The sequence below is a fragment of the Arvicola amphibius genome, chromosome 7 (assembly GCF_903992535.2).
Source record: "Arvicola amphibius chromosome 7, mArvAmp1.2, whole genome shotgun sequence".
Taxonomy (NCBI): Eukaryota; Metazoa; Chordata; class Mammalia; order Rodentia; family Cricetidae; genus Arvicola; species Arvicola amphibius.
In genome coordinates this window covers 138,467,714-138,488,472 of record NC_052053.1, presented here as the reverse complement: position 1 = coordinate 138,488,472, position 20,759 = coordinate 138,467,714, and the positions used below count along the sequence as shown (strand labels likewise).

The 20,759-nt window shown below is 39.9% G+C and overlaps 1 protein-coding gene across 1 annotated transcript in view; it reads left to right on the top strand.

The window, feature by feature from the left end:
* The window catches only part of Lamb1 (laminin subunit beta 1), a 68,354-nt gene extending 49,717 nt beyond the window's left edge, over positions 1 to 18,637 (top strand). Inside the window, exons 24-33 of the mRNA XM_038336703.1 lie at positions 4,914 to 5,283; positions 7,871 to 8,055; positions 8,872 to 9,113; positions 11,554 to 11,757; positions 12,544 to 12,688; positions 14,455 to 14,662; positions 14,848 to 14,989; positions 16,226 to 16,402; positions 18,042 to 18,201; positions 18,339 to 18,637. Coding sequence (XP_038192631.1) covers positions 4,914 to 5,283; positions 7,871 to 8,055; positions 8,872 to 9,113; positions 11,554 to 11,757; positions 12,544 to 12,688; positions 14,455 to 14,662; positions 14,848 to 14,989; positions 16,226 to 16,402; positions 18,042 to 18,201; positions 18,339 to 18,475 — 1,970 coding nt within the window. The 3' untranslated portion in view covers positions 18,476 to 18,637. The remainder of the gene's footprint in view (positions 1 to 4,913; positions 5,284 to 7,870; positions 8,056 to 8,871; positions 9,114 to 11,553; positions 11,758 to 12,543; positions 12,689 to 14,454; positions 14,663 to 14,847; positions 14,990 to 16,225; positions 16,403 to 18,041; positions 18,202 to 18,338) is intronic.
* The last annotated feature ends 2,122 nt before the right edge of the window (positions 18,638 to 20,759 follow it).

Below are 20,759 nucleotides of genomic sequence, written 5' to 3'. Positions count from 1 at the left end.
ATAGGCTATTTGGGGAAAATGGGGCATATAAATTTTCAGAGAATTATTTTAGTACTGGGCATTTTTTAGTTATATTATACACACCTTCTTAATTACATGGATACAACAAATAACCTATGCAGATGAATATAGCCTCTGTTATAGCTGATGGATCTCAGGCTCAGAGGTTAAGTGGCTTTCCCAGAGCCATACCTCTAATGAGGGCAGAACCAGGATCACAGGCAGGCTTGTGGAGCCCAGGGTCCTTGCTCTTGCCACAAGTCTGGTGCTCCTGCCAGCAGCTGGTGTTGAGGGAAAATGACTATCCTAGTTAGAAGGCAACAGACATCATGTCACAACATGCCTATGAGGAGGACTGATGGAGGACTCTCATCAGAAACTGCCTTGGCTTTTTGATAGGGCAGGATTTAGATGGGTGGAGTAGACACAACAGAATGCTGGGAAGAAGGAAAGTTAGTCAGACGCGATGGAGCCAGCCACCAGGTCAGACATGCTGAATCTTTCCCAGTAAGACACCACTTGTGGTGCTACACAGATTATTAGAAATGAGTTAAGTAAGATGTGAGAATTAGATAATAAGAGGCTGAAACTAATGGGCCAGGCAGTGTTTAAATGAATACAGTTTGTGTGTTGTTATTTCGGGGCATAAGCTAGCCAGGCAGCCGGGAGCTGGGTGGCAGGAACACAGCCCACAGCTCCATATTACAAAGGACCCTCAAGAAATGATTTTAGCTTCAGTTCTGGGAAGGTTTGGTTTCATCAGGTAGTGAGATGCTTTAATGTTAAGTCAATGAAGGTGGATTCCGTTCAGTGAACAGAAAGGAGAAGCTATAAGGAAGCAGGAACCTTACATGTCCAAGAAATAGGTACATAGGTGAATTCCCATTGTCAGAGCAGTTGGTTAGTGTTTTCAGTGCTTTTTTAAATCGGTGCAGTATGGTTTGTGTATCTACCTTTTAGAAATCATGATTTAAGAAAAATAACAGCTTTAGTAACAGAACAGCATATATACACAGATAATAATGGAGTTAGGTTTTTGTTGTTGTTGCTAATGATATTTTCTTTACTAGTTTTTAAAATATACATGATTAACACTTTTTGCATACATACATACATACACACACACACACCACATATATATATATATATATATATATATATATATATATATATATATATATATACACATACATATAATGGCCAGTTTGGTTAAAACAGCAATAAGAAAACCCCAGACTGTTCAACTGTAAAAATTACATCCTTTGGGCAGGTTTTATTCCCAGGTATTGAATCCTTAGCCATGACAGCATCTCCACTTCATAGAGTAGCATCGACCTTGTATTCACTTTTAGTACATTCCCAGCATGGTAGTCTTTCTGCCATGATAGCAGCTGTCAGAATGCTGTGAGAGTAGTTGCCAGCTATAAATGTACTCACAGAAAACATGGAAGAATAAGTCATCAGGAATCTTTTGGAAAACTCCTAGATGTCATTCTTTCTCGTGATCCACCAGGCTCTGTGAGCATTTCTTCATCATAGTTCCTCAGCAATGACGGGTATGCACTGGATCTAGTTCCCATGAAGGCATACATCTGTGTTGCCTTTAGGGCCCAGCACTTTGTCAAAGGATATATAGTTGTTAACTGGTTATGGGCAAGGTCAGCATATTTGAAATAACCACAGGCAGCAGCTGTCTAAGCAGTTTACATTCTGCCACAATCAAGACCGTAGACCACTGTAATCCTTCCAAAGAGTCTGGGCAGTACACGAATTCACATAAATTTCTTTTAAACTGTTTCATCCCCTAGTACCACACCAGATCAAACAATATAGAGTTATTTTAAGGGTTAATCGAGCAATCATTTGAACAGTAGCAGATACTACCCAGAAGTGAACACATCTACTGTCTACCACTTAGAAGACCATATCTGTTTGTCCCTCAAATAGGCCTTTTCTCTTTCTTTCTTCTTCTTCCTTCCTTCCTTCCTTCCTTCCTTCCTTTCTTTCTTTCTTTCTTTCTTTCTTTCTTTCTTTCTTTCTTTCTTTCTTTCTTTCTTTCTGAGCCAGGTCAGATGTATCACAGGTAAAACCTCCTATGATTAATTAACCTGAGACAATCTATCTTTCATTCATCATCTTCTTCCATGAATACTTCATCTTCAAATTTCTTTACTTCATTCATCCTATCTGGATAAAAGGATTCCCTATCTCTATCTAAGTGATAAGAGATGTCCAGTTTGTCATGGAGTTCTATGTATTCCTTGTGGCAGACATCACGGGTATGTTTCCAAGCTTTTATAATATCTAGATTTTTTTACTCTCGAGAGAGACAGAATGAGCAAGAGAGAGCACACACACCTAGTGCAAAGAGACAACCTTCACTGCCTTTCCTTAGGAGCTGTCCACCTTGTTTTTTGAGACAGGATTTCTCAATGGCCTGGAGCTCACCAACTAGGCTCAGCTAACTGGCCATCAGTCTCTTAGGAGCTATCTCCCAAGGGCTGAGTTATAAGCCATCACTCTTGACGTTTTAATGTGGGTACTAGGGATCAAAGTTAGGCCCTGTGTTTATGCACCAAGCACTTTACCCTAATGCACTCTCTCTCCAGTACCCTGGAGCTCAGCTCTTCTCCTGAATATCATACTCAGTATGGATTTCTTATTAAAGGGCCTCAAAGGTATCCAGACTGGCAAATCTTTCAGGTAACCTGGAAACTTCTCTGTAAGCAATGAGCATGCCACATATGGTTCCCCAATATCTTACATGGTGTAGTCTCATAGTCAGAAAATTCAAAGAGGCAGCACATATTCTTTCCTATATAGAGGAATGAAGGTGGCCCACGTGCATCTCTAGCTGTGTTGGGAAGTGCCAGCCAACTTCTAAAGGCATAGTTGAAGTCTGTTTATGGGGAGACCAGTTAACTGTTCAGAAACAAAAAATCTTAATGAAACTAGGGTCTGCAATTTCAACTTTTTCAATACAGTCATCATTTGACAGGTATGTTTGGTAGTATTTCTGGAAATTTCTCAGGTTAACTTTCTGTTCCTTGGCTTTGAACTTTAAAGAAATACCAATAACACTTTTTAAAAATTTTTATTTATTTTTGTTTTATATGCATTGGTGTTCTGCCTGCATGTATGTCTGTGTGAGAGTGGAACTGGAGTTACAGCAGTGAGCTGCTGTGGGTGCTGGGAATTGAATCCAGGTCCTCTGGAAGAGCAGTCAGTGCCTTTAACCACGGAGTCATCGCTCCAGCCCTCAGCTAAACACTCTCATGCTGATAGTCCCCTGACCTGTGTTGCCGACTTGGTCAGCAAAGATAAAGTCCTTTACCATCATCAGCAAAGACTTTCCAGGACTGGATATGCAGCCTTGATGGCAAAACTCGTCTTCTTATTGACCAGTTGATGACACTAGACATACATTCTGTTGGTCTCTTCCTTTCTACTGAAGACTATTTTGATATTGCAATTTAAACATTTTCTTTAATTACTCAAAATTAAAGTCCCTTAAATAGTCATGTTTTGTTGTAGCAGCTATACTGAGTCGCCAGCCCATCCAGAAACTACCTGGCTCCTTTAAAACACTAGGTTACTTTGCTTCTTGTGTTGTGTTTTACAGCTCTACTAGATGGTGGGAGCTTGGGAGAAAACTGCATATTACCAAATGAAATGGAAACTTGTTCTTAAAACTTAACACAAGTGTAATCTGAGCTCTTCCTATTCACTTGAAAAACTGACAGAAGTAGACTTGGCCAGTCCTTTCCCTGGTCTTTTTGGGTCGCTACACATTCCACTGTAAGATCCCACAGTGAAAGCCGGGCGGTGGTGGCGCACGCCTTTAATCCCAGCACTCGGGAGGCAGGGGCAGGCGGATCTCTGTGAGTTTGAGGCCAGCCTGGTCTGCAAGAGCTAGTTCCAGGACAGGCTCCAAAGCTACAGAAAAACCTGTCTCGAAAAACCAAAAAAAAAAAAAAAAATCCCACAGTGAAATGATTTAAAACAAAGTTTGGCCTATTGCACTCCTGTGACATTAATATGCTGCCTGCCCATCCAACTCCCCACTATGTAGCCTTGACTGACCTGGAACTCAGATATCTATCTGCCTGCTGGGATTAAAGACGTGTACTACCACAGCTGGTTGAAAGGAACGATAACCTCACAAACTGACCATGAGATTCTTTCATTTTTAAGGAACATAGAGAACAAATGGTATAGGAATCATACCTAAAGTAATTAACAGCTTAAGTGGCTTCTGGGTTGATAAATCATTGCCTAAAAAAAAAACCCCAGGAAAACAAAATGCCTGGTGCTTAGAAAGTTATGATCTGGGGATTGTTCATTTTAGGTTTATTCACTTTAGTTTTTTGTTGCCCAAGTTTACTGCCTGGTACTTAGTACTTTGTTTTGTGAGCAGGTAAGTTTGATTATTTAGGTGCTATTTCTTTAGGATGAGTCTTCTAGCAAAGAGCTCACATCAGGATGTAGTCTGAATCGTCTATACTGCTGTTGGAGGTGGGAGCTCAGACTTAAAGAGATGGAGGCCAAGATGGGCTCCGGAGATGCAGAGTTGACTGCTGGCTTGGTCTTTTCCATGCCGTGAGACTTGAAATAGGTCATGTAGTGTTTCTACCTTGCTACCATTTCAGAGAAATGGTAATAACTATTTTGCCTAGCCCATAGGGATGGTGTGAAAGTTAAGTGGTGTGATATATATAAAACATGTCTACAATGCTTGTGCTATATCTGTTGATTTTTAAATTACCATTACTCTTATTAAGAAAGAGTCAACAGGGGTTGAGACACGTATGCTAGGTCAAGCCACTGTAGGCTGTAGCAGTTTGAGGATTTTAATTGCCTACTTTTGTCATTGATGCTTTTAATGTCAACTAGCATTTCTGTTTCCATTCCAGCCTGTGATTGTGATCCCAGGGGTATTGAGACACCACAGTGTGACCAGTCCACAGGCCAATGTGTCTGTGTGGAGGGTGTTGAGGGTCCACGCTGTGACAAGTGCACCCGAGGGTACTCAGGGGTCTTCCCTGACTGCACACCCTGCCACCAGTGCTTTGCTCTCTGGGATGTGATCATTGGTGAGCTGACCAACAGGACCCACAAATTCCTGGAGAAAGCCAAAGCTTTGAAAATCAGTGGTGTGATTGGTCCATACCGGGAGACCGTAGACTCTGTGGAGAAGAAAGTCAATGAGATAAAAGACATCCTGGCCCAGAGCCCAGCAGCAGAACCACTGAAAAACATTGGCAATCTCTTTGAGGAAGCAGAGTAAGTAGTTAATAAGCTGGAAATCACTCATGAAGGTTTTTCAACTTTTGAATAACCAAGATTTCTCAGGGTAGTACTTCTGCTAGATTTTCTTAGTTCAGTTACTCAGGCTCTGGGCCCCTTGCTTATTAGCAGTGTTCAATGTGAGTAGAACAAGTGTGAGTTCAGTGTTCCACTTCGGTCTGTTGCAGCAAAGCTGGATTTGAGGCAGAAGGTCCATAGAGTCTTAGCTTTGATATGTATGAGGCTTGTGAATGTGGGTAGCATGTTAATTCCTGAGTCTCTCTCTTGCCATGGCCCAACAATGATTAATCTCTGCAATGATAACACACTCACAGAAAAATTATGACCCTAAATTGTCATTTTAAGTATCGCTAGTACTAGGGAACTCCCATCGCCACAGATAAGATCCTTATTCCCAAATTATTTTTCTGTTCAGCTGCTGTCCTATGAAAGGCATCTTTGATGTAACCATGAAATGCCTGCACCAAAACAACCTCATTGGGCCTTCTCTTGATATTCATTTCGTTGATGCAATACTGTTTATTTTTATCAGTTAAAGCAATATGAATTGAGTGGAGATACAATTGAGGGCCATGTTTCTACCCTGTATCCTAGCCTAAACCCTGCCCTAAATATTTCAACTACTGTTAAAAGGAACCCAAAACAGCATGCAGTAAGACTTAGGAATTGAAGGACAAAGAAGAAAAATGGAGATGGGTATGGTGGCACAGGCCTTTAGATCCTAGCACTAGGGAAGCTGAGTCAGAAAGATCACAAATCAGAAGCTGGCCTGGGATACATGGTGAGAACAGATAGAGAAAAGCAACAAAGAATATGTAAATACACTCTTTGGGCTGGAGAGATAGCTCACCACTGAGAGTACATCAAGTCCTAGGTTTGTTCCCTAGTCCGGCAAAAATATCAATACATTTGAAATTATTGCCTATTTATACATGTGTAGACATGTGCTGCTATGGTATACTTACGGAGGTCAGCAGGCAGCTTTTCCCAGGTCATCAGACTTAGCAGTAAGCACCTTCTTACCTGTGGAACCATCATCTCACCAGCCAGGTGAGATGGTTCAGCCAGGTTTATTTTAATAGCAAGATTTTTGAGACCTGAAAAGAAGTGAAAGCCTTTGGAGTCAGTCGGTTAGTAAAAGTGAAACACTGGGAAAATTATCACCAGGAAAATCATTTTACAAATCCTATAGTCTTTTTCAGTGTTTGTTCTTTGTGTTGGGTCATTCATGGTACCCTTTCAAGTTAAGAAGCATTAAAAAAAAACTTATTTACGTATTTGGAAATTCAAGGTATACCCAAGCCTTGGAGCACATGTAGAACACAAAATGTGGAGGAGCCAATTCTCTTTCTACCATATGGGTTCTGGGGTGGAACTTGATTTGTCAGGGTTAGCAGCAAGCACTTTACTGACATAGCCATCTCATCAATTCTTAAGAAGCATTTTTTTAAAAAAAAAATGCCCAAGGTTTTAGCTTTTTTCCTTGTGTGTGTGTGTGTGTGTGTAGGTGTGTAGCCTTTGTGCCATGGAACACATGTGGGGGTCAGAAGACAACCAGTGGGTAGTCAGTTTTCTCCTTCCACCATGGGACTCCTGGGGATCGAGCTACGGTTGTCAGGCCAGTAAAGTTTTAACTGCTGAGCCATTCTATTGGCCTGTTTTTAGAATTTTTACACCTTACATGTTTTGTTGTTGATTTCTTTAAGAGACAAGATAGGGCCTGCCTAGTCTGTTGCTTAATGAACCCAGATTCTTGATCTAAGGTGGTTATCCTCCCTCAGCATCCAGAGTAGATAAGAAAAGACTTGCCAGGATGGCTGGGTGATTTTACAGAACTTTACAGTGACTATCATATTTCTGAGAAGACATTAGATTCTTTGAGGTGAGCCAGTAATCCCCAGAAATCATGTCTTCTTGAACATTCCTCTGTGGTATGTGTGCACACAGACATCATATATTATATACACAAGTAGGAGAGGAGATGGATCTCGAGTATGTGTTTCATTTTCTAGAGATGATCACCCCTTTTCGGCTTTTTCTAAATAAAAGGGTATTGTTTTGTGGACAGAAGAGACTTTTCTGATGCAACTTTGCTCGGAGCATAGAATCTTTGGAAAGCTGCTTCAGGTGGCTCCTGCTATCTTCATGATAGGTTGCAGGGCTTCCTCTCATCATGTTCCATCTTGAAGGAGAATGCTGAGGTGAGGTGAGGTTCAGAGAAAAGGTTTTTGGCAGGTGAGTGGGAGACATTCTTCGGCACTGGGTCTTGAGTCTGTGGACTTTGCAGCAGCTTACCATGGAGAGCTGGCAGCCTACACTGACCCTGGCTCATTTTGCATCAAAGTCTTGGAACCCTCCACCACCACTGCCACCAAGGAGCTGAGGCTTCACTTCTGTTTTTCTTCAAAGTATTTGGTGAAAAGCTGTTAGCTCTAATTGTCTTTTGTAGGAATAAATGTAGAACATAGAGGAATTTGGTGAAAATGGAGAGAGAGGAACTATACTAGTGGCCAATGTGGTGAGATTTGACAGTTTGGGCCAATTTTTACTTTTCTTTTTACAGGAAATTAACCAAAGATGTTACAGAAAAGATGAGTCAAGTAGAAATGAAATTATCTGATACAGCTTCACAGAGCAATAGCACAGCTGGACAGCTAGATGCACTGCAGGCAGAGGCAAAGAGCCTTGACAAGACTGTGAAAGAACTGGCTGAGCAGCTAGAATTCATCAAAAACTCCGATATTCAGGGTGAGGACTTGTTGTGCAGGAATCTCAAACTTGGATAATAAATAACCCTCTTAATACTTCCTAAAAAATGTTTTTTTCTAACAGTTTTAAATATTTGTTATTTTAGTCTTTGGCAAATGGGGCTTAAAGTTTTTGGTTTTCCAATATAGTACCTGGGGGCAAGGTGTAGCAGAGGCTCCATTGAGTTAAAATGTGGTCCCTTTCTCAATTTAACTCCCTACCCTTTCCTTAGCCTTGTGAATACTAAAAAAAGTTGTTAATTCTGCAAATCCTTTCATATTTGAGATTACTGCTTACTTAAGAAGTAATTTTTGAAACTATTTTACTTATTAATATCATGGGCTGTATAAGACTCTCTCCAAAGAGCAAAGGTAAAATACATTAATGACACAATTCTGCATTATACATTTTGTTTTCGTAGGTTCCCAATGCCAAAATTTATTGTGTTCTTTTTTGCATATAATAATTATTTGAATAGACCCAAGTAGATAAACAGAAACAGTATCTGGTTATCTCCAGGCTGCCCAACACCAGGATGTAGATGTTTGCCTTTGTGTAGAAACAGCATGTGCATGATAGCATAGTTGCTCATTTTCACCCCAGTGTTTGGCATCCTCCATATTTTGACCAGGTACTAATGGGACAGAAGAGATTTATTGTTCATTAAAGGGAATTTCTACTTCTAAAGATTTTTTTTCTTGAATCCTAAAGCTTTATAATATAATTCAGGGCCACAAGATATCAAATATGGGCCCTGGTTGGTTAATAACCAGGGATGAGGAGATTAATTGTAGGCAATCTCACTTCTTGCCCTAGGTGCCTTGGATAGTATCACCAAGTATTTTCAGATCTCTCTCGAGGCAGAAAAGAGGGTGAATGCCTCCACCACAGATCCCAACAGCACAGTGGAGCAGTCAGCACTCACCCGAGACAGAGTAGAAGATTTGATGTTGGAGCAAGAGTCCCAGTTCAAGGAAAAACAAGAGGAACAGGCACGCCTTCTGGACGAACTGGCCGGCAAACTGCAGAGTCTAGATCTGTCAGCTGCTGCTGAGATGGTGAGGCTTGGGATTTGGTCTCATTTTCTGTGGTCTCCCAGGAGACTGAGAAAACAAACAAAAACCTTCCACCTTGTCTTTCGTATTGCATTTGCAAACCTGTGAGGAGACTCCAGTGCTTAAGGTGCTGGGGTGCAATGTGGGTTAGCCAGAGCGAGTGCTTTCTAGCCTACTCCTGCCTCTAGATGTTCCTTTGTGCGACCACCAAGAGTCAGGACACCCCCCGCCATCATCTGTATCAGCTGAGGAGCTTCTTACTGAGATTGGACCCTTTTTATAATGTGCCCTAAAACAAAACAAAAAAAAAAAAAACTTTGCATGATTTCCTTTGAACTACAATATACAAGTGGAAGAATCGAGAATTGTTCAGGAACAGACTTTGCCAAGTTTTTTTTTTTTTTTTTTTTTTTTTTATCAGTGTTTGCTAACATCCTTTGTTCCAGTAATATTACCTGGTAAGGATTAAAGTCTGAACTGTCCTAGAAAGCAGATTAATTTCTTAGATGCTTTTAAAAAGTAACTCTGGAGCCATATGAAATTGAGTAGTGAGCTTAATGAAAATCAGGCAGAAAGCCAAAAGGAAGCCAAGCCAGTTTTTTTTTCCTACAGTTTCCTTATTGTTTTTCATGGGAGGGAACCAGAGAGAACTGAGAGCTAGTTTTACATACACACCAGTATTATTTTCTAGTTTTTCTCAGCCTAGACAGAGGAATTTAAGAATCAGGTAGAAAGCCCGCAAAGAAGACACCCATTTATGGGATCTTGGGCACCCATGCCTACCAACCACCCACTTCCAAGTTCCTTCCATTTCAAAACAACAACCTAACAAGCTGAGCTGCTTCTAACGTACTGGAGATGGTGAAAACTCTACTAACCATTCTGTAGTTGCCATAGTCCCCCTACCTACATGCAGTCTAAAATAGTCATCAATTTTATGGATACCTGCAAGGTTTATAATTCATTATTGCATGATGCTTTACCACACAAATTTCTTATCGCAGTTTTGTTGAAAAGAAAAAGGCCTAGCTTCAGCATAACTTACACATAAGACTGCACAGCTTCCCACATTTCCACATAAAATGCTAGTTTTCTTCATCTTTCAGGATTCCTTCTTTACAAATCCTAATGAGAAAAATTAGTCATTTAAAAATCTCTACAAATTGCAGTGAGGTGCAGCTAAGCTTGCTAATGGGATTCAGCTTTTTAACAGAGGGCAACTTAAGAGTGGGCAGTAGGTAGGTGTGGAGAAATGGCTCTGGCCTTCTAGATGAGCATCCTGTCTGTGCAGACTTTTCTGATAAGACACAGTTTGTTTTCTTACTCTTCTTGTCATTAGTATCCTATGAAAGATTTCAGTGGGCTCTGTGCTGCCATTTTCTTGTGAAGGGTCTTTCCGTCTTCGTGCCCCTCAGGCACTTCTCATCCTTCATAGAGAAAAGCTCAGCCATGCTGGATTTTATCCCTGCTCATGTTTGCTGAAACAAAGCAGATCTACTGTGTTGCCAGCCTGTTTTTAGAAAGCATCCATAAGGCTCTAAGTTCAAGTCTTGAGTAGGATTTTTTTCTTCCATAGCAAATAGACTATAATTACTCTAAAGTGCTTTATGGGCTATAAAGATCCTTATTTTAGTTGTTAACAAATGTGGGATTAAAGTTATTTTACAATTATTTGGACCAAAGGGTTCACAGTATCTCTACTAAAAACATTGTGTCTTTAAAACAATACTTTTCTGTTTGGAGATATTCTGGTAATTGCTTCCCATTGCAGTAATACCAGCCTCTCTTCAGTACAATTTCCATAAAAGTGCTAAATATAACTTTCTTCCTGCACAGCCCTTTCCTATCATACAGCATGCTTGGAATTTCTGTTTGCATCTGTGCGCCATAGCCATGTGATGGCCTTTAATTTTCTGGCAGAGGAAAAAGGAGTCAGTGCTAGACGGGTGGGGTGGTTAAAGAATGTGGAAGCGCAACATCCACCTTTGTTCTTACAAACTGTCTCCCTTCCCGTCTGAAATGTTCTAGCACTTTCGTCAGATTACTCCTGCTTCCTGTCTGCATTAAATCCCCAGTACTGTCCTTTGGCAACTTCTCACTACATCTCATCTGTTCTTGATGATGTGAATTACATGTCAAAGTTATGTACCAGATAGCAGACCATATTCACCAGAGTACTTGGTGCTGGGCCTAACCAGTTTCAGAGTTCCTTCCCATCCCGGTCCAACTCAGTTCTGAGTCTCATATTGATAGAACTTGATAAAGCAGGACTCATATGCTATCCCTCTGCATTTGAGTAGAAGGCATGGAGATGAGTTCAATGGAAGCAAACTGGCTGGCGCCTACATCACAAACACTTTTTAAGTATCCTTGCCGAGGTCCACCAGCTGTTCTGTTCCTGACTTACCCTGAACTCCTGTGCCTGACCCTTGGCTTATTGCAGACCTGTGGAACGCCTCCAGGGGCAGATTGTTCTGAAAGTGAATGTGGAGGCCCTAACTGCAGAACTGATGAAGGAGAGAAGAAATGTGGGGGGCCTGGATGTGGTGGTCTGGTCACCGTGGCCCATAGCGCCTGGCAGAAAGCCATGGATTTTGACCGTGATGTTCTGAGTGCCCTGGCTGAAGTGGAACAGCTCTCCAAAATGGTAAGTCATTGAATGGACTCAGGTTTTGTTGTTTATTGGCTTGCAATTGTAGGGAGGATTTGAAAAGAAATCAGTTCCACATGCTGACCAATTCACTGTCCATTGTGAAAGCTGATGTTTCTGTGTGGTCAAAAGGTGGCAGTAAGGTTCTTATTCGGACTAAGAATTTACTTTCTCTTCATGGGAGTAACATGTATGTTAGGAGAAAGCAGCATAAATTTTAGATTAACAATAATTTGAGAGACCGTATTATTGTTGTACCAAAACAATTGGGCAGTGTTCTAAAGTGTCTCATATCCTTCTTAGATCACCAAGTGTTTTAGAGAAGCCAAAAACAGATTTGAAACATTTTTAATGCTAGCCCTAAGAACACTGAACAGGAATTTCAATTCCTGTGCATATTGAGTGCTTTTAGTCAACATAAAAGCACAATATTTTGTTTATGACCTCTACAGCATGGACGGGCTCACTGTGAGCCTTGTCAGTTTGGTTGCTCACCTTCCTGGACTTAGGGGGAGCTGGGAGGACCTTGGACTTAACATAGTGAAGGGAACCCTGATGGCTCTTTGTCTTGGAGAGGGGTGGAGTGGTGGGGGTATGGATGGAAGGGAGGGGAGGGAAGGGGGAGGAGATGGAAATCTTTAATAAAAAAAAAAAAGAAAAAAAATATTTAAAATAGGAATTTGTTTCTGTGTTTGTCAATAAAACTTTTTATACTGTTTGACATTCTGGCCTGCTTTAGATAGAGCAAGATACTTTCATAGACAGGTTATTCTTCATGTTTAGGTCTCTGAAGCAAAAGTAAGAGCAGATGAAGCTAAGCAGAATGCTCAGGATGTCCTGTTGAAAACAAATGCTACCAAAGAAAAAGTGGACAAGAGCAATGAGGACCTGAGGAACCTCATCAAGCAGATCAGAGACTTTCTGACTGGTAAGTAGTGTTTCTGTTTTATTTCCACTTTCAGATATTTGTTCCTACAAAGTTCTGTTTGAGAGGCAAGATTTACTATCTGCGTTTCAGTTAAAGTAACAGAAAATATCCCTGTTAAGAATTATCTTCATTTCAAGCTGAGTATGTAGGTACATGTCTGAAATCCCAGTACCTGAAAGGTAGAAGCAGGAAACAGGCATCAGAATCACCATTTACTACATAGAAAAACTACAGGAGATCCAGCCTCCCTTAAAAAGGCGTGGGGGGGGGGCATTTAAAAAAAAATTGTATATATGTACATATGTGTACAAAAGCCCATGGAGGCCAGAAGCTAGGATCCCCTAGAGCTTACAAATGCATTGCAGGCATTTGTAAGCCACCAAGTGAATGTTATCTCCAACTCTGGCACTTTGATGGGCAGTAAGCACTCTGGACTCTGTAGACCTCCTTTTCTTAGAGTGTATGTTTTAAATAACCTTCCCACGTGTTCTGCAGGCACTGCCACACCAAGCAGCCTACCAAGAAGTCAAAACATTTACCCTGAAAACTGAATTACAACTTCTATCATTAGGAACTTGAAGGAGTTATTTTCGCAATGCCCCAAGCCTTTGTCATCTGTACTCAGAACCTCACAGTCAATGTTTTCTGTGAAGAAATCTCTAGAATCTGATCCAAATTTTAAGGTTGATTATAGTTCACATACTATCAACATGGATACTAGTGGGTTGCAAGAAAACTTAAAATTGAATCAGAATTAGTCTCACATAATAGTCCAAAAATAGTGCATCTTCATGGGTCTGAGACTCATTCACTTTGCCTTTTCTTTCTTGCCTACCAATTACATTATTGAGATGGCCCCATCATTACAAATTGTAGTCTGACATGAAGACACTGGCCGATGGAAGAAGAGGACCTCTCCATACTCCTTTGCTAGCCCTTTTAGGAGGAAAGAAACCTTTAGGCATTTCCTTGCATCTCGCCAGAAATTAGCCATGGCCCATACATAGATGCCACTTGAAGTGAAGTGTGACTCTAAAAGCGGACTAATGAGAACTCGGTGTTCATTTGATCTGAGAAATGACTACTAAAAACTGCTTCCCAATGACAACTGGAAACATATGTGGACTCAACCATGTATTTTTTTTCTCCCTGTTTAAGTCCTTTGGGGGTCCATATTTATGTTCTTAGACAGTCAAAAAATGAAAACAGATCTGACCTATTTAATTAAAGCTTAACAACACATAGGAAAATCAAGCTCCAGAGTTTTGCTGAAAATAGACTACCTTGATTCTTGTTGCACTCAAGCCCTTCCAGAATTTCCTAAATTTAGAGAACTGATGGGGAATATCATGGGCTTTTTTGTTTTGTTTTTGAGATTAAACTCTCAATGCAGTCCTAGCTATCGCCACTCACTATGTAGACCAGGCTAGCCTTGAACTCAGTCCTGCCTCTTAAAGGTTGGGACACAGTATGTACCAACCTCATGTTAACTGTAAAGCTTTGTCACCTTGCAGCCCCAGCTTTAAATGCCGGCCTCAATTTTCCATAACCTGAAGCCACAGTTAACCCACAGTGCTCTCTGCCCATTCTCCCTAGCCCAAAAGGTCTTTCAAAACCTGTGTGGTTCTTCCTCTTCCATGACCTCTCCAGCCTAAAGCATGGAGGGGCTTGTCTCTGAAATGGGAAGAGCGTATCCTTGTAACCTTGCAAGTACTGACGTGCTGCAGCTGAGTGAATCAGCTCTGATTTTTGTCTTGACTTTTCAGAGGATAGTGCTGATCTAGACAGTATTGAAGCAGTTGCTAATGAAGTACTGAAAATGGAAATGCCTAGCACTCCACAGCAGTTACAGAACCTGACAGAAGACATCCGGGAACGAGTTGAAACTCTTTCTCAAGTAGAAGTTATTTTGCAGCAGAGTGCTGCTGACATTGCCAGAGCTGAGATGTTGCTGGAAGAAGCAAAAAGAGCAAGGTATCTGAAGACACACTGGCAATCTGGGTGGGTGGGTAGGGTGTCATCTGCTGTAGCTAGCCTGCTATAAAAGAGAATTTTAACTAATGAAGGGTCTTCCAAGAGGATATGCTTTCAGAGAAAATGCTATTTTCGTAAGAGAAAAATGTTTTCATGTTAAAAAGCAGTGTTGTTCTTCTGCTCAGCAAAAGTGCAACAGATGTCAAAGTCACTGCAGACATGGTGAAAGAAGCATTAGAAGAGGCTGAAAAGGCCCAGATTGCAGCAGAGGCGGCCATCAAACAAGCTGATGAGGATATCCAGGGAACCCAAAACCTTCTGACATCGGTAAGGTATTTAGAGCTGAACTTTATGGGGGAAACACTCACATGATGTTACTTAAGGACAAGAATTCTTGTAACACTAAAGATCATTTTGTAAAAATAAATGTAAATTATTTCTTAGTGGAAAATATTTGTATGGGAAAAAAATAAAGGGGCTCTGAGACACATTAAACCCTTTTATTTTTTCCTCATTCAAAATGAAAGTTTGTCCAAAACTAAGCACCATTGCTTCAGAATTTTAACTATTAATTAATTTTAATTATTTATAATTTTTCAAGCTAATGGTACATTTTAGAGGTTGAGAATCTTGAGTTTGATTTGCAAATTGTGACCTGTTTCTCTGCCAACATTAGCTTTTTAAACATTTGCTTTCAGTTGGTTTTGTGGGTGATACTAAGTTTTGTGAAACACACTAAGCTGCTTCTAGGTTTTAAAAGACAGTGTTTGTCCTTCCAATGAGATCAATTAGACCCTTACCAGTGGTCCAGGTATCTTTTCTTCTGGGGTAACTCAAATGTTTCTAGTATTCCTAGTCCCTGTGTCTTCAGTTACTAGCTAGCTCCCACTTCACTCCCGAGCTGACAGGAATTTCTAAGGAAATGACTGGAAGCTATCATTTTCCTTTCACAATAATCTGGAATTTTCACTGGAAATCCCTTCTCAAGGTTGCTCAGTTGTGAATGTTCTTTAGCTAAACATATCAGATTGTCTGAAGGTGGTTCTTAACATCAAGAAAAAATTATCAGTCGTAGCTTAAAGCTGGGCAGTGGTGGCACATGCATTTAACCCCAGCATGTTAACTCAGGAGGCAGAGACAAGTGGCTCTTTCTGAGTTCGAGGCCAGCCTGTTTCGGGAGTGAGTTCCAAGACAGCCAGGGATGTTACACAGAGAAACCCTCTCGAAAAACAAACAAAAGATCGTAGCTTAGATCAGCAAACAAAAGCGAAGTATGACACAGCAATGACTGAAGCTGGGCTCTTTATCTAAGCTAGTGTTTCCGCCTTCCTAACGCGGCAACCCTTTGTTGTGGTGACCTCAAGCCATAAAATCATTTCATTGCTACTTCATAGTTGTAATTTTGCTGTTACATATTCTAATGCAAATAAATGATATGCAGGATATCTGGTCGCAACCACTGATCTAAGCTATCTTTAAACTGTCAATGCTTCTGGTCTAGTGCAAACCAGCAGAGCAGCCTCAACTCCCCTTAACTTGTAATGATTAACATTATACCTATAGATTGAATCTGAAACTGCAGCCTCTGAGGAAAGCCTGACCAACGCCTCCCAACGCATCAGCAAGCTTGAGAGGAATGTGGAAGAGCTTAAGCGCAAAGCTGCCCAGAATTCTGGGGAAGCGGAATATATTGAAAAAGTAGTATATAGTGTAAAGCAGAGTGCAGACGATGTTAAAAAGGTAAGTAAATATTTGTAACTTCATAGCTAAGTTGATAAATAAGCAACTAGTTTTTCACTTTGCCTTCCTTGACATTAATAGGATACAGACATCCCAATGACCTATTTTAAAGTAGCAGTCTCTAGAGATACATGAGAAATAATGAATTATGGGATCCTTCTGTAAACTTAGACCCTCAGATCTCTAAACTTAGGGAAAATGGAATTAATGGGACCTGGAGTGGTACTCTAAAAGCATACACACTAGACTGGTATTTCTGTTCTGTAGCTCATAAAGGTCTTTACGACATAGCAAACAGCTGACTACTTGAGAATAATTTAAAGAGAGAACGGGGAAAGCTTAAAAGTCACCTACAGAAAGGAGCAGTAGGAAATCAAACCTCACTTCTTGCCAGACTTGTTTTGAATTCGCTACCTTTTGCTTTTCATTGGAAGGCACTGTATTTAGCAGATTTCTGTTTTACACTTATATTTCATTTCTAAATTTACCTCCAAAGACAGCTTTTTAAACTTGGGAGTAGAGTCAGGGATGTTAAAACTGCTACATAACCTAATTCTGATTTCTTCTTGTTGGGAAAAAAAAAAAAAAACTTGTTATTGAGCTTTTTAGTATTACAGAAAAGTAATTTAACTGCACCTGAGTTGGGAAGAGCGGCCTAAGAAAAATTACTCGCCAGTGTCAGACAACTCTTTCCTGTTGTTCTACTGACCTGTAGTTCTGAATACACAAATCTCCTGAATAATCTCATGAACCATTGAAAGAAAACTACTACTGATTTTTTTTAAAAAAATTATGCATGAACTCTACAGCATGGACGGGCTCACTGTGAGCCTTGTCAGTTTGGTTGCTCACCTTCCTGGACTTAGGGGGAGCTGGGAGGACCTTGGACTTAACAGTGAAGGGAACCCTGATGGCTCTTTGTCTTTGGAGAGGGGTGGAGTGGGGGAATGGGTGGAAGGGAGGGGAGGGAAGGGGGAGGAGATGGAAATCTTGAATAAAAAAATGAGGAAAAAAAAATTATGTAGTGTTCTGCCTGCGTGTTTGCCTGCTGGCCAGAAGAGGGCACCAGATCTCATTATAGAGGTTGTGAGTAACACCATGTAGTTGCTGGGAACTGAATTCAGGAAGGGCACCAGTGCTCTTAACCTCTGAGAAGTCCCCATTAAAATTTTTTTAAAGCTAAAGGAATGAATTTACTGTTTGTGCCCATCATTCCAAAAAACCTGTATTCTTTTTTTTTTTGTTTTTTGTTGTTTTTGACAGTCTCACTATGTTGACCAGGCTGGCCTCAAACTCCTTTCTACCACCTCCTTATTCACCTTCTCTTTATGTGTATGTGTTACAGGCTTGACCTCTTCCTTCCTAAACCTTTCTGTTCCTTCTGGTTTCTGGATGTCCAGTGTACTTTTGTATGGCTTGTTGAGCTTATTTTTCATAGTAAGTGCTCATCCAAGCAAGCAGGGCTAAGCCCCACAGTAGTAGACTTACAATTTCAAATTTTCTTTGCAATGTTTTTAAAACTTACAACTTAATATGAAGCCTAAGTACTTTGCTGATCCTGTCGAAAGATGTCTTTGATCTAATGCTACTGGATTTAACTACTGACATTACATTTCACCTGTCTTAATATGAACTGTAGGCTCTAGATGGCGAACTTGATGAGAAGTACAAGAAGGTAGAGAGTTTAATTGCAAAAAAAACTGAGGAGTCAGCAGATGCCAGGAGGAAAGCTGAGCTGCTACAAAATGAAGCAAAAACACTCTTGGCTCAAGCCAACAGTAAGCTTCAGCTGCTGGAAGGTAAGTCTTTTCTTCTGGTTTATTGTTTTTCATAAAGGTGAAAAATCTATTCATTTTTGGCTTAGGTATTTAGTGGTCTGACATTAAGATCATATGCTATAAACAATTCATGTTTAACCTTATTTTTATTTCCACAGCCTTAGAAAGAAAATATGAAGACAATCAAAAATACTTAGAAGATAAAGCTCAGGAATTAGTGCGACTGGAAGGAGAGGTCCGTTCACTCCTTAAGGACATAAGCGAAAAGGTTGCTGTTTACAGCACCTGCTTGTAACACAGGAAGAGGCCTGTAAGGAGGCTGCAGCGACCAAAGCAAACTAACTACATATGAAAATTGATGCGGTGGTCTTCAAAATAACTCATTGTCTATTTAATGTTTTTATCTACCCACTTTTGTATGGAGTTAAATAAAATACATTGGTTTTGTATAAATATATTTACTATAATTCTGGTTTCTTTTATTGATTTGGTCTTCATGAATGTTACTTTCTCTGTAAAGATGGACTTGTATAGCGGCACTTTCTTACCTTTAGGAAGACACTAATTTCTACTATATGTATAAACAAGCTAACAATATTCACCCTTTTTTAGGTTAACAAACTTTATTCCCTTTAAATCCTCCCCCCCCTCCCCCCCGAGGAGAATCCTGAGTGGAATTTAAACAGGAAGGATATAGAGTAGCTTTCTTTGTTGCTCCGACCATTTCTAAACATCAGAAGAACAAACTCTGGCTTCTGTGTTTTACCACGTGTGTTTACCGATGAGCAGGACTTCGGTGATCTAGACCAGTATAGGGAAACTGTTCATGGTAATGGAGCAAAGCTACTTAAACACACAACTTACACTTAGTTTTTATATTACACTTTATATAACTTTGCAATCAAATATTTCAAACAAGTACTTAGTCCAGAGCATAAAGAAAATCATTAGCATAAAATAAAGGTGTGTGTTCACTACATAGTAGCTAAAGAGAAGGCTAACAGCCTAGCCTTCTGTTCTTCACACATTCTTCTTAGACCCCCAGATCTGACATAGGTGCAAATAAAGCAGGACATTGATAAAGGTTATGTAAATAGCTATAAAACCTAGTAAATACCAAAAAACCACACTTTACCATGTCTGGTTCATCTACTAAAAAATGAATAAATAAAAAAATAACACACACTACTCCCCATGTCTTTTCCACCAAAAGCCCATATACATACACACACACACACACACACACACTAAATCAGCTCGGTGAATGGGCTGTTCCTATAAGGTCCTTGCATAACACCCCAAACACTGAGAGTTGAGCAGATTACAGCAAGGAGACTTTTAAAGCTTGTTTTACTCTTAGGCCTTTATTCACCCAGATTTTATTTATATTCTCATATATGAGAATCCTTCAGTTGGACAACTATACTTTTGTATATCTGCATAGCTAGGAGATCATATTAAACATATTAAAATCGTTTTACTATTTCCAAATTAGAAAATTCCATGGGAGAAGGGGGCACGTTTGGGATTTAAATAAACCTTTTAAAAATACAGACTTCACTCCCCGTATGACAAATTAGCATGTACAGCACAAACCCTCTGCTAGCTGCAAACTCTGAACAAAAAAGTATGAAGGCACCGCAAACACGGAGGAATAGCAAAGCAGAGTGTCCTGGTTTTTAAATAAGCTTTCACTTAAAAATTAAAAGCCAACTTTCTATAGTTAAATAACAAGAATTTGAAAAAAACAAATAAAAGAGAAAATGTTAGAAACTCCCCCAACTCAGAATTCTGGTACAAGACAAAATGTCAATTTCAGCTGCAAACTGCTATCAAAGAAAAGAGTTTAGAGTTAAGCCAATTTAACTGCCCGATTAAAGGAGAAACATATTTATAGAGGTTTGTGAGTGAATCCAGCCTTGACAATGTACAGTCATTACCCTAACAGTCCTAAAACCATTAGGCATTTTTTAAAAAAATGGTGGAAGTAAAGCCTGAAAACTAGTGAAATCTTTCCTTTGAACTACAATTCCACCAGGTGGTGGATCACACCTTTAATCCCAGCACTCATGAGGCAGAAGCAGGCAGAGCTGTGTGAGTTTGAGGCCAGCCTGGTTTATAGAGTGAGTTCCAAGACAGCCAGGGCTACACAGAGAAACCCTGTCGAGAAAAACCAAAACAAAAAAGAACAGCAATTCCATTGTGCAACAGTATTAAAGCCTATGAATGGTCATAGTACTTGCATTTGTTTTACAAATGATCCCTAAATGTTTAGCCTGTACGCTAAACAATATTATTAGAATCAATATTATTCCACGTTTGCTTAAGTCAAATGAATATCTTGTTTGTATATTTATAAGTATTTACAGTTTTCTTTTTAGAAAACTGTACTATCAAATTTAGGAGCTACTCAAATTTAAAATGACAAATTTAGATGTAATTATATATAAAGTGGTACTTAGCATTTAGTTCGTGGCTATTCTTGAAATAATTATTTTAACATTTTGCCATTTAATAGCATCAGTAAATTTTGTAGCACTTTTTTTTTTTTTTTTTTTTAAAGATTTTAAGGCAGGGCT